Below are 13,475 nucleotides of genomic sequence, written 5' to 3'. Positions count from 1 at the left end.
TTGGTCCATCTTGTTCACTGTATGTTTTTTTCTTTTTCATTTTTTTTTTTTTTTTACTTTCCTCTTCTCAGGAAGATCAGTTCAGTTCATTAAATCTAAGATGAGCTACTATATCTGACATTTTAATATTCACAGAAGACAATAGAGTAATGCATCACAGTGATTTTTTTTCTTTTCTTTTGATAAGGAAACTGATACATTTCCCTGCTTGTAATTTATAAACCATTACAAGTTTTACAGAATATACATACTTATTTCCTAATAAAGGCTTTTAAAGGCAAATATTGTGTTCACTGCAAATATAAGAGTTTAATCAACAAGTTATGAATAACATTTTATGAAATCAGAATATTGGTAAACAAGTTTTTGAGGCTTACTCATCCCCATATTTTCCCATCAGCACCTAGAGCTGAAGATGTTAGGTGATCAATGAATGGAGCATGTAGTGCTGCTGTGTGCATCTGTACCATAAAAAGGTTATCTTGAGTTTTATTTGTGGAAACTGATTAGAACATAAACAGCATATTTTTAAAGCAATTGTAAAGTCATAAGGTAGAAAACTTAATTAGTGCTGTAGGAGCCATATAGGCAATTGAGTCAGGTCTCATTAGGTAATCAGCGGTCATGAGTATTTAAGGTAGAAACCTTCCTTGTCAAGACAGGTGTTTCACCCGGAAGAGGAAACAGTTTTTGACCGCTGAAGCGATAGGTGTTTACAACAGGTGTGGATGTTTTTATGTGTATGAGAAGCCAGAAGAAATAAATGGACAAAGTGTTAAGAAGCAATTCCAACTCCTACTTTAAAGACATCGAACAAGGTAAAAAAAACAGCGAGTCAATTACCCGGTACATCACCTCAGTGGCTTAAAGCTTTGGCTTGGCCTCTACAAGTGCCACAGATGAAGTGTACCACAGCCATCAGAGAAAGTCTGTCATGTCCGACTAAATGAACTTTATCTCTGCTGTAACTTTACTTTAGAAATTTAATTATGTATAGCTCAATACATTTACTATTTTACTCTTACACAAAGAGTTATGTTTGTTCTTCTATGTTTTTACTGATCGTGATTTATGATTTTAGTATTAGAAGCAGCACCCTGCAAACCAAAATAAATCTTTTAAAAGCTGTTATATGCACGCAGAACATGTACACCACAGACTTAATCTGATATCTAAACTCGAAAATCGGACTGCGTTGGGAATAATCCAAAAAGATATGAAACATGCAGTGCTTAATATTTGTGTGTGTGTACGTGCATAGACCCAGCCTTCAACAGCTGTCGTGATCCAGGGACTCCTGCCTATGGTATCCCAGTCATTGCCCACGGCTTTCAGGTGAGAAATATGTGGGTTGACTGTAAATCTTCTGTGCGATAAATCTCTAAATTACACGGAATGCTTAAGTTGAATTAGTCAGAAATAACTGTTATAACAGAAAATCCATCTTCAAAATTTCCACGAGGAGGTTTCAGTTTATGTCCTTCATGTTGGATAAAACATTTGGTCATTTTTAGGTCGCTTGCACACTTGAGTTAGATTAATAAGTTGGAAATCAGCTGATACGGCTCTTCTAGAGGGCACTTTAGATTGAATTTAAATCTTTAATTCTAAAACTCCTGAGAAGGCATTAAAAGGATGTTAGAACGAGTGTTAGAGAGTGTGGTGCGTTCAAGATTGTAGCAGACAGTGTCAAAAGCAGCAGCAGCATCCTGACACTTGAATGTGATAAGAGGACGTGAGAAGATGAGTTAGAAAAAGCAGCAATATTGCAAAAAGAATTTCTTAATACAAATTTCTCAGTGTAAGGTGCAATACTCTGAAAAAGAATGTCAACACAGGACCTGCAGGTGAAAAGTAAAGACATGGTCGGACACGAGTCTCATATTTCTAAAGTAGGACTTTTGCAATATCTATATATTTTTTTCATCTTATTTTGTCTGGAGTAAGAATAAGAAAGCAATGATGGAATAAAACGTCTCGGCAATCACTAATGGAATTTAATCAAACTTTCAAATCCTTTCATTTGATAAGGTGCAATTAGATATGTTCTATATCACGAAGAGAGGAAGGATAGAATACCATAAGAAAACAACAGGTAAAAGGCGCAGACTGACTGAATATATCTACCTAAAGAGAATAAATAATTATGAAGAAATATGTGATTAAAAGAGTTATTGATGAGTAGTATGTTGAGTTATTTGTTTTGAGAATAACATTCTCTTCAAGGTAAAACCAGACCGTAGTTCATAAAAAAGAAATATAAACAGTATGTAGCCATTGTTTCTGTTCTACTGGGTGAGCCTAAATGTTTGTGTAAACACAGACAGAGAGCAAATACACCAAATAAGAGGAAACAAGGGAAATGCTTAGCAACGGCCGTGTCTCAGCAGAGAAATACACCACCACACGCTTTAGGTGGACCATAAAACTTCACTAATAATTCACTGCCTTGAAATGATTATTATCTTCTGTTGGTTATTGTGGCAGGTTTCAAGAAGGTTTTGCGTTATTAGATGAACAAAAAAAAAAAAAGTCTTTATTTTGCTTTCATGATGTACAGGTTGGCAGTAAGATTTCTTTCAAGTGCCGCAAAAACTACCACATCCTTGGATCCACAACAAGAATGTGCCTTGAGAACCTAACCTGGAGTGGAACCCAACCTGAGTGCATAGGTGAGTAATAAACCTGAAGCTATTTTTTTTTTTGTTTCTGTCATAATGTAAAGTTTATCCTGTTAGCCTAAATATATTTTTCTCTTCCCCATCGCTCAGCTCATTCATGCAGACAGCCAGAGACCCCCACTAATTTAGATGTTCGATCTATGGACCTACCTACCTTGGGATATACGCTGATATACTCCTGTCAAGAGGGTTTCTATCTGGCTGGTGGATCAGAGCACAGAACCTGCAGAACTGACGGGAGATGGTCAGGCAAACCACCTCTCTGTAAAGGTGTCGATTTTTGAAAATTTGCAGTGTTTAAAATGCTGTGATCTTGTTGCTGTGAAAAATTAAAACCCAATGTCATAATCCCATATGGTTTGTGTAGATGAATGCAGATTATCACCCTGTTGTTATGTCTGCACTCTTGTAGATCAGCCTCAGGGATATAAAAGCAGGGGTGTTATTATTATTACTTTATCACATACTCACGGCCCTATCTAGTTTCAGAGATGAAGATCTGATGGCTGTGAATCTTATGATGCATGACAACAAAACAAGGTTTATACTCAGGCAGAAAATAGGCTCCCAGCTGTTTTTTCTGCATTGTGTTTTGGTTATTTTTTTTGTCTGTGGAATATAAACGTGGCAAATGTCAACATAGAGGGTCATACGTTATATTTTATTTTATTTACAAAAACAAATGCTTGTATTGCTGTTTTTTTCTCAGTCCTTCTACATATTAGATATCATGTGTCCCACCGTGCGCTCATTAAATGTGCGATCTGTAATATTTTGAATACTGTGTAAGCTAAAGCTAAACTGAACTTTATGCTTTTTGTTTAATGTTGCAGTTGGAGTAAAAGTAAATCCCAAAGGCAGAGGAGAGTCAGATGTCCTGAAAAACAAGATCCGTGGTATGCTGAAAAAACGTCAAAATGCAGAAACTGGAGTACATGCATCAAAGATGAACATTAACTAGAACTATTGTGATTTCATCACAGCTGGCTTTTGCCCCATTTCAAATTGGTTTCATTTAATTGGTTTCTAACAAACAGAAGTGGCACAAAGTATTTCTCAGAGAGTGAATAATGATTGAGAAGATTATAGAGTTTTCATTGTCTGGGTCACGATCTGGATGAGCAGTCTTTATCGGATGATTAAAAAAAAAGGTGTATGTAGGCTAATCGGAAGTGAATAAGTTAGCGTGAGCATTCAGGTGTAATACCATGAAAATACCTTCAAAGTCGGAGAAGGGATTGTATATAGAGGAGGGATCAATATATTCAATCAGAGCTAGCCTGTAAACAGACAAACACCAGAGGGAAAGACCAAAGTAGTGAAATTACAACAGCTGAGTTGAAATTAGTCATATTTTTGAGTAAGTATGTGAATCAGACTGATCTTCTCAACTGTGAGGCAACCAGAGATGGTTGTTTTGTATGTTGTTTTTTTTCCTTCCAAAGACAGAAGCGTATTCATCATCCTGAGCATTTTGTTGCCATCATTCTTTAATCGCATCAGTTCTCCAAATGACTCCTGAAAAGATAAACTTTTAAAATCTGAAATTCTACGCTTTCCATTTATAGCTGTGTTTGTCTCTTTCTGTTGATGACAGTTCCAGTGGACGTTTTCTCTCAAAACTCTGAGTGGAGCGGTTTCTACGAGTATTTGGGGAAGAGGCAGGCTACAACATTTACAGTTACTGGGTTCAATGCTTCCAGCGGTCGAGTTAACGTCACATTACTGGAGAACAGCGGCGTGTCAATCCGACTGTCAGGTAAAAAAAAAACAAAAAAAAACACAAGCAATGCACTAACGTTGAAATTATTGGAGTCGCTATAATTAATTTTGCTTTGAGTGACTTTCCAAAAGACTTGTAATCATGTCCTCAAACTGGGAATAAGTGGCAAATAAAACTGAACCAATAAATCAATAGTCTTGAGTCAGTTCCATTTTCTTAGAAGTCATAAAATGTACATGAAAAGGAAATTGCTTCACCCCTAATGGCCCCGAACAAGATATGCTAATATAGTCAGTGGGTGGACAATATATTATTCTATATAGTATGGGGACAAAAAGATTTGTTGAATTGGCAAAAAGTGTCGTAAGTGAGTTAAGAGCATTTACATACCAAAAGTGTAAAATTTGCAGGTTTTAAATGCAGTGCAAATAAAACACATTCAAACATTGAGTTTGCAGGTGTAGATACACGGCAGGTTAACTGAAATCTAGCTTTCATTCTCACTTAGACATCACTGGTCTGTTTGAGACTGGTTTAAACTCCTATATTGCACACAATCTTTATATTTTATGTTTATGTAAAAAAGGAAGCAGTGATGCATGCAGGTGACAGAAATTTGAGATATGTTCAATCATCCAGTCATTTATTGAATGTTTTTAAATGTGGCATGCATTTGGGTATCACAACTTCATTTTCAGTTGTGTAGTTAGAAAATAAACTAGAAGATGGAGGGACTCAGATGAGAAACTGAATATTAAATGTAGAAAAGATTAAATCAATTATGATTATGACCTCATCATATCTAATTAAAGCATTTAACGTTCAAAGCAAATTAACCAATTACACAAGAATCGGTAGAAGTAAAGAGATGATTGCAAGCAATTACAAGCTTAAGTGACCCTAAAAATAGAAATGAATCAAGTCTAAATTGTTCTGTAGGTTTCAGGTTCACAGTAAGTGTTGCTGTATTTCCATGTTTCCATTTTTTTTTAAAACAGCTGACATTTGTCATGTAATTTGTTGTCTTTTTTTGTTTCTTTTTTAAATAAAGTAAATTTTTGAGGTTAGAGAAAAAAAAGACTACAAAAAAACCAATGAAAGGCTTAAATTTGGAAATAAAATGTAGCATCTATCACAGAGAGGACTGTACACCCAACCTTAGCTCATAGCTAACAATGATGTATATTATATCTTAATAAATCTTAGTACAGAGTCCTAAACAACAAGAAGAACACGTGTAAAATATCTTCATAACCTAATGCTAAAAATTAGCTTCAAGAAACATTTTTTCTACTGTGCTGAGGAAAACATGATTAAACATGATTGAGTCTTATTACAAGAAACCAAGTTTTTCTCCTAATCTTTAAAAGTATCCTTCTCATTGATCAAAATGTACTTCTATTTTAAGAAGACTGGAAGAAAAATAATAAAGACGTGTAACAAGGACTTGTAAAAAAGACCATCTGCCTTACAGTTAAACCTTGGCCAAAATTTGAATCATTCAACAAAACAACAATTACGAGCACAGCAGTAAATCCACAACTGAGAAAAAAATCAAGGTGTTACAGGGGTCCAGGAAATACTGGATGAAAACATTCATATATGGACACGTGAAATCCCAGTTCACTGTAAGAAGTGCACCATACTCTGGATGAAGGCATGCACATGTCCAGCTGTACCTATGATTAAAAATTCCCAGAACTTGTCACTTTGCTATCAGGGGTGGTGTGATCGGAGGACTCTGCACTTTTCAGATCGGAGCAGTGTAACGAGGATTACAGGTTTTTTAGTTCCCAGCACAGCGGAATACACACCTGCCTTCATCTAGAGCATGTTTGGTGTCAGACAGTGAATGGTAATTTCCCATGTCCCATATTTAGGTTTTCACTCAGACCTCAGCCTAATTAAAATTCAGTCGGAGGACCTACGAAGAGGTGTGCACAAAGAAAAGCTGCTGTATACCTCAGCTAACTGAAGCAAAGTCATAAAATAGAAGGGGAGGGTTTATTTCCCCAAAAAATATGCAGCATTTCTCCACAACAGTGTGAGAGACTGATAAAATCTGTGTCTGCATTTTGGATATTTTTGGGGGAAAACCTATTTTATGCATTTGACTTTCTTTTACTTTACTTCATTTCATTGTCTTTTTTTTCGTGTTTCGGTATTTATTGTGAGGCACTTTGTGATTGTTATCTGACAACGGTGTTATTTAAATAAACTACACTTGAATTGCCTGTGTTTATCATCCAACCAGTATTTTTGCTTAAACGTGTTCTCTTTCTGAATTTCTTGCCTCGAAGTCTCTCTCTCAGCCATTGCAAGTTCCCACACAGAGTGGAAGTTAATTGGATGCCGGGTTTAGGTTTTGATGCTCTGTGTCTATCCTTCTAGGTACCTATAAGTCAGAGGAAAACCAGCTGCTTTTGAAGGTCTACCAGGTGAAAGGACCAACAGAGCATTACCTCAGCAAATTTAAAAACGACAACTGGGCAATGGATGGATATGTAAGCGAAACCTCCTCATCAAGCATTTTGAAATCTCAAAACGGTTTTACTTACCTCTGTTGGTAATTAACATTATCAGCATTTAAAAGTAAGCATTTTTAGACAATGGTGTTGCTTAACAGGATATGAATAAACCTTTAGGTTCAATTAATATTTTCGAACCGCCCTACTCTGCAGTAATAACCACGTGCATAATCTTACTGACTTCATGTCCTCATGCTAGGACAGAGTCTGAATTGTACTGAAATACCAGGCAAGCTCTCAGGTCACTCATTCAAATCAGGTTCTGAGATACATGAATTTGAAGTATTTAGAAAAGTGGTCTGGTGTGGTTTCAGAGCGAGTGCTTTTATCATACCAGTGTTTTAAGGTTGTAAGAGATCATTTGTATTGAATAATCACAGTCAGGAAATTTTGTCAAAATGTATCGAAATACAAAAACTACAATGACTATATTAACATTTTTACTGCACAAGCTCAGCTGTTAACGTTTACTTTCTGTTGGTGTTTTATTTTTGTGTAAAGTATAATCATTTACAAATTGAAAGCTTCTACGGGTTAAGTTTAAAAAAAAAAAGCAGATGTGTCTCCCAGGTGTTGCATCTAATAGCTGTCTGTCATCCGTTTTCCCTTGTAGACACGGTAGGACGAAGTTTAAAAAGTGCAATACAAAAAAAAAAGAGTTTTTGGAACTGAAAATAAAGTCATGCAACTGCAGCTCCTCATTATACAATATACAGAAAAAGAAAAAAAAAGTCAATGTTAATATTCGATTAAATCCCATTTTTGCCATTAAACCAGCACAGGTTCTCCTACATATGCCTGTGCACAGAATGTTCAAGATACTGGGCATGCAGATTGTTCCAACAATCCTTTTTGTGTTAATTGCGTGCTGTCACAGCTATTCCATCTTTTTCACACAGTAGTGACTCCATGATATTGAATTCAGGGCACTGCAGGGGTGATACCATCTGTTGCAGAGCTTCTTGCTCTTTGTGTTGATGAAGATTGTTTCTTGTGATTTTGGCTGTATGTTGGGATTTGTCTTGCCGCAGAATGAGAATGAGTTGATCAGACCCCACAAGAGTCTTAACAACTAATGTGCATGAACGCTTTCACAGTGCGGTGACTCTTTCTTTTACTTTTTGCAAAAGTTCTTCTTTTTCTTGAGTGTGCAAGAGTCCAGTAGGGTCTTTGTCAAGGAGTTGACAGCAACAGGTGAATATCAGGGTCTGTGCTGATGCCCACATACCATCCAGTTTCCTTTAATTGCAAACCTTTAAACTTATCTACAGACTTGATTTGGCTTGTGCATGAGCAAAGTACTTCTTTCTCTAGAATCGGTACTAACTGTATTTAAAGGGTATGCCCTTTAAAGACACATCATAACATGAACAAATACTTGTCCTTGGTGTCAACAATTGTCTGCGTCGAGTCTGCATGTTGTTTGTATAAGATATACAGTGGTGCAACATGTAGTATGTTAGTCTTACCAAATGCAATGAAAACGTAGACTTTCATTTCAGCATTTCCTGACATGGAAACAATCATTGTGAAGTGCTACACATCTCAGTGAAGACACAAAATGACAGAGAGTCAAAATTGTCAGAAATCTTACTTCATCGATCACTCGAGAGAAAGAGGAAGTACCTGTCTGTTACACAGGCAGCAGTTAATGATTGAATGTGCTATCTTGTCACCCTTATTTGCCCAAGCATACAGCCAAGACTCCGGGAAGTTGATGCCATCACCAATAAACTGTTCCAGCATTTAACTCTCCAGTGGACACAAACCTCAAACACTCTTGAGCTATTTGAGCTACATTTGTTGAAATAACTGCGGGTTCATCAATTTTTTCTGTAACGTGCAGAAAACACGTTTTCTGTCCTACTCTTCCAATATGCTAAACCGGGTCCATTCAGCATTAATATATTAAATGCCAGCAATGTCTCTTAAAGCAGAGAAAAAAACAGAAAGTCAGCTGCGTCTGACGTCCAATGCGTCAAGAAGATTTGTGTAGGGGAGGGTCGGATTCTGGGTAAAGAGCAAGAAAAAGCAGGAGGTGAGAACAGGAGAAAAAGCAAAGTGCAGAGTGAAAGGCGATCATGTTCATAAGGAGAGGTGAGAGGTTGATGTATCTCAAATTTATACAGCGTATATTACAAAATCCTAAAGAAAAACAAAAGTTGAATAAAACATTTAATCTACCAAACGTGTTATCGTTGCGTGAAGCCAAATAACACACTTACAGATAGATCATTTTGACTTTGCTTACTTATTCAACTTTTACTCAACCTAAAAACTCATACGACTCACAGGATTTAAGATCTCTGTTGCTATAACAGGCTTGTACTTCTACAACAATATACACATAGCAATGAACACAGAACAAGTGCAAACATAAAAATATGATTTGAAGAATAACTACAGAAAACTGCCTACATGCAGTATAAACCTGACTTTTATTACTGAAAACATGCTGTATAAAGGACCTACTTCTACTGTACTGTTGGCAATATTAGATTGGCTAGTGTCGACCAAATGTTGTCCTATCAGTCTGCAGTTATCTGTACGGATAACAAATTAAACATTCATCCATCTACTATTGACATATTTGAACCCTATAACCACACCTACCTGTTGTTAACCTTCAACACAAACGCAAATACACTGTTACCCACTTTAATTTCAAATGGCTCCTGTTACAAATGGTCCGATGTGAATCGTTATATAATTAGAATAAGCTATAATCCTATAATCTTAACCCTCTTTTGCATTTCAGGTTACCTCAGAGTCTGATCAGAAGTCGTTTGTGTATCAGGGGCACATTCACAGTAAAGATTTTGGAAAGTTCCATCTGACAAGACAAGGTAAGTGTATGTTTGAGGAAACAGCAAGACATCTGAGATTTTCGGAGTTTGTTTATCAGTGTGAAAATAGTGGTGTGAAATAAATTTACTCCAGAAAACATAAGAAACAGAGAATAGAGACTTGCAATGCGGGAAGTGTATATAGCAATTGCATAAACAAGTGTATGTGTTTATGCATATAATAGTTTATGCGTGTGTGCATCTCCAGGTCCTGTAACCATGGCAATGGACCCATCAAACCCCTATACAAACAGCAGTTCTGTGGCAGCAGCCATTTTAGTCCCTTTCTTTGCGCTCATCCTCTCTGGATTTGCCTTCTACCTCTACAAGCACAGGTAAGCTATACGTACAATGTCAATCAAACAGAGAAACACAGACAAACATCAGAGCAGAATATAAAACTGCTTTTGCCCTCTATCTTTGGAAACAACAGAGCAGGTTTAATGTTTGTGCCAAAAGTAATATCCAAGCAAAATTAGTAAGTTTGGGAAAGTAGAATTAGTTTTCCCCTTTTGTTATCTTTGTGAATGAGCAGCATCTTAATTTGCTGATCTTCAACATGCCCACTTGATAGATATATGTAAAAAGAAGCTTACTAGTTTCCAGAGGACTTTTTTTTTTTTTTTTCATTAAGACTTGATTTGCTTTTAAATGTTTTTCTATTCATTCTTAACTTTCTATATTGCTTCGAATTCATTTGCATGTCTTCACGTTAAAGCGATCTTTGCATTGGACAGAGATTGTTTCATTACATTATGGTCTCCCAAGGTTTGAGCTGATAATTTTCTTACAGCTTGGTAACTGTTAGTGCATTATGGGGCTGCACCACTGAATTCTAAAGTCACGGGCCTAAAAAAAAGCAACAGAATGCTCCTTGTTTTCGTGCTGTGTGCTTTTCCAACATGCTCTAACTATGCTTAAAATCTTTTTAAAAGGGAAGGGATGATTAAGAGTACAAACTCTTCCTAGAAGCAAAGAATCACTATATCTTAAAGCCACACCACTTACTCCACTCAGTTTCCTGACATTTTTATCTAGATTGTGTGAGGTGCAACTGTTCTCACAGTTTCCTTGATTCTGCCTCCAGGAAAGAGACCAATGCTTGCTGGTTATTATAACAGATGTTAAAACTAGCTAACACAACAAGCCCTTCCTAACATGACTTATATCACTGTAGAAGTAAATTAATGACCAGAGGGAATATGTTGATATCCATTTATTAACTGTAATTGGTGCTGGATCACACAAACAATAGATTAGAATAAGAATGACTCATTCGGCACTCCAAACAGTTCCCAAATAAGGTTTTGCTTTTGTGATGTTTTAAGCACCAGGTCCTTCTTAAAGGGATATGCCACCCCCAGGCCAAATTAAGTGTATCCCCGCATTCCCGAGACATAAATAAGTGTGTGGGAGCGTTTTCCTGGCGACCCAGGCATTGTCCGAATCTCACAGCACTGACCACTGCTTGGTTACGCGTAATACATACATGCTAGCGTCGCCAGCGTCGCCACTCGAAATATTTCGCCCAACGTGAATTAATTTACTTGATTTACCTTCTAATTACTGTGTGAGTGGTGTACTTTCACATCGAGTGCAAATGACTGTGTAAATCAACACAGAAGGCTTGCTTTGCTCATTTCGGTTTGGGAACTAGTTTCCAGTGCGGAAAACACAGCCGAAGCACACTCCCCGCTACGTGGAATCCCCCCCCCCTGGCTGCTTCACGCTGGTTTGTTTGAGGAAAGCGGGGGTGGGGATTCCCAAAGACGTAGCGGGGAGTGTGCTTCGGCTGTGTTTTCCGCACTGGAAACTAGTTCCCAAACCGACATGAGCAAAGCAAGCCTTCTGTGTTGATTTACACAGTCATTTGCACTCGATGTGAAAGTACACCACTCACACAGTAATTAGAAGGTAAATCAAGTAAATTAATTCACGTTGGGCGAAATATTTCGAGTGGCGACGCTGGCGACGCTAGCATGTATGTATTACGCGCAACCAAGCAGTGGTCAGTGCTGTGAGATTCGGACAATGCCTGGGTCGCCAGGAAAACGCTCCCACACACTTATTTATGTCTCGGGAATGCGGGGATACACTTAATTTGGCCTGGGGGTGGCATATCCCTTTAAGACTATTGATTTCTGTATCCAAAGTCGCCGTTTTAAATAACCACATCCATTAGAATGTGTGATTCGCCACACCTGTTCACAAGGTGACTTCTTTGAACCTTTTGGACCTAAAGTGACCAATGTATGTAATTAAACCAATTTGCTTTTAAATAGCATGACATTTTCACATGGATGTTTTGTAGCCTCATTCCCTTAATGTACAGGTAACATTCTATAGGATTGTTTTTGCTTTGGATATTCAAGATGTAAACAGAAATCAGAAGTCTGAAGAAGGGCCTCGTGCTCAAAGTGTCATGGCAGCAAATAAAATGATATACTGGAGCTTTTTGATGTACGGACCGGTCCATTCTTTTTTCAATCCTAAGTTTGGATACAAACAAAAGCAATGCTGAAGTTATCTGTATGGAGACTCTTACCCATTTGCCACCATTGGTCAAATATCTCATCCCTTCATTTTAGTTAGTGTACTGCTCTCCCCTCAAGCTCTATTGCTGAGTACATTTTCTTCGGTTATGGTGCAAAGTGGAGGTATGAAAGAAGCCTTCTCCTTCTGCTAACACTGAAACCAAACCAAACTTAAACAGCAGTTCTCTGTGTTATTAAAAAACAATAATTTCCTATAAAAGTGAAGGCAGTGGCAGTTTCATAAATTTTAGGTCAGTCAGGTTTAGAGACTTTTCAAATGTGTAATCGCATTTCTAAAGCTCATAAGCACATTGTGAAGGTTAAATCTGATTGACCTTAGATGTTAATTATTGTCCCTACAATGTGAACAAAAGACTTAAAGACTTACAATGCCCTAAGATGGTAGATAATTCAGAACTAATCTACAGATAAATTGTGACCATTATATTTCTTGTTTGATACTTGTGTGAGATTTTTACAGCAGGGGATTTTCAGACCTCCCCACTTCAGCACTCAAAAGTCTTTCAAAGTCTAACAATGGACTATATTCCACATTTATCTTTTGAATTGTCATTTATGATAGCTCCATACTAAAGTTTTCTGCATGCAGTGAGTCCAATTGTGTTCAGTCTTACTGATGTTGAAAGTTTTTGCTTTTTTTTACTATTCTTTACAATCAGTTAGCATGTTAAATCCTGATTACAGGGTCATATACAAACATCAAGAGCACACTACTACTCGGATTTAGACGACTAACTCACTGGTAGTCTCATTACTACACATTTTGTTCTACAATCTAATTGCTATTTAGCAGTGTGCAATGCTAGTTCATGTACATTAAAGCTGATGGTTGTATGCAGGACATTGTCTGCTGACACAGATGACAATGAGAGACCAAAAGACACCTGGGGGCCTGGCGGCAGGTAAGACTGGCACCTGTCATTCATCTGGCTCAAACAGCAACAGGAGCTCCGCCCGCCGCCACATCCTCCGTCAACTCCTCATCTTTTGTTTTTATTTTTTGGTGTGCTGTTTCGTAGGGCTGCGCAGTAAAAAAAAAAAAAACTTTTTAAAAACTATTCACGGCAATTTTATTGACTGAAATTAATATTCTATAATCTTAATTTAACGGCAAAATATGACTACTTCTCATATCAGCTAAC

At 37.2% G+C, this 13,475-nt stretch overlaps 1 protein-coding gene across 1 annotated transcript in view; it reads left to right on the top strand.

The window, feature by feature from the left end:
• LOC142378168 (CUB and sushi domain-containing protein 1-like) overlaps positions 1-13,475 on the top strand; it is a 445,101-nt gene that overhangs the window by 422,187 nt on the left and 9,439 nt on the right. The window contains exons 66-74 of the mRNA XM_075462406.1: positions 1,262-1,335; positions 2,561-2,672; positions 2,772-2,951; positions 3,515-3,577; positions 4,279-4,440; positions 6,796-6,908; positions 9,691-9,778; positions 9,987-10,113; positions 13,173-13,235. Coding sequence (XP_075318521.1) covers positions 1,262-1,335; positions 2,561-2,672; positions 2,772-2,951; positions 3,515-3,577; positions 4,279-4,440; positions 6,796-6,908; positions 9,691-9,778; positions 9,987-10,113; positions 13,173-13,235 — 982 coding nt within the window. The remainder of the gene's footprint in view (positions 1-1,261; positions 1,336-2,560; positions 2,673-2,771; positions 2,952-3,514; positions 3,578-4,278; positions 4,441-6,795; positions 6,909-9,690; positions 9,779-9,986; positions 10,114-13,172; positions 13,236-13,475) is intronic.

Source organism: Odontesthes bonariensis, chromosome 1 (assembly GCF_027942865.1).
Source record: "Odontesthes bonariensis isolate fOdoBon6 chromosome 1, fOdoBon6.hap1, whole genome shotgun sequence".
In the NCBI taxonomy this organism is placed as follows: Eukaryota; Metazoa; Chordata; class Actinopteri; order Atheriniformes; family Atherinopsidae; genus Odontesthes; species Odontesthes bonariensis.
This window is presented reverse-complemented; position numbering and strand designations above follow the sequence as displayed.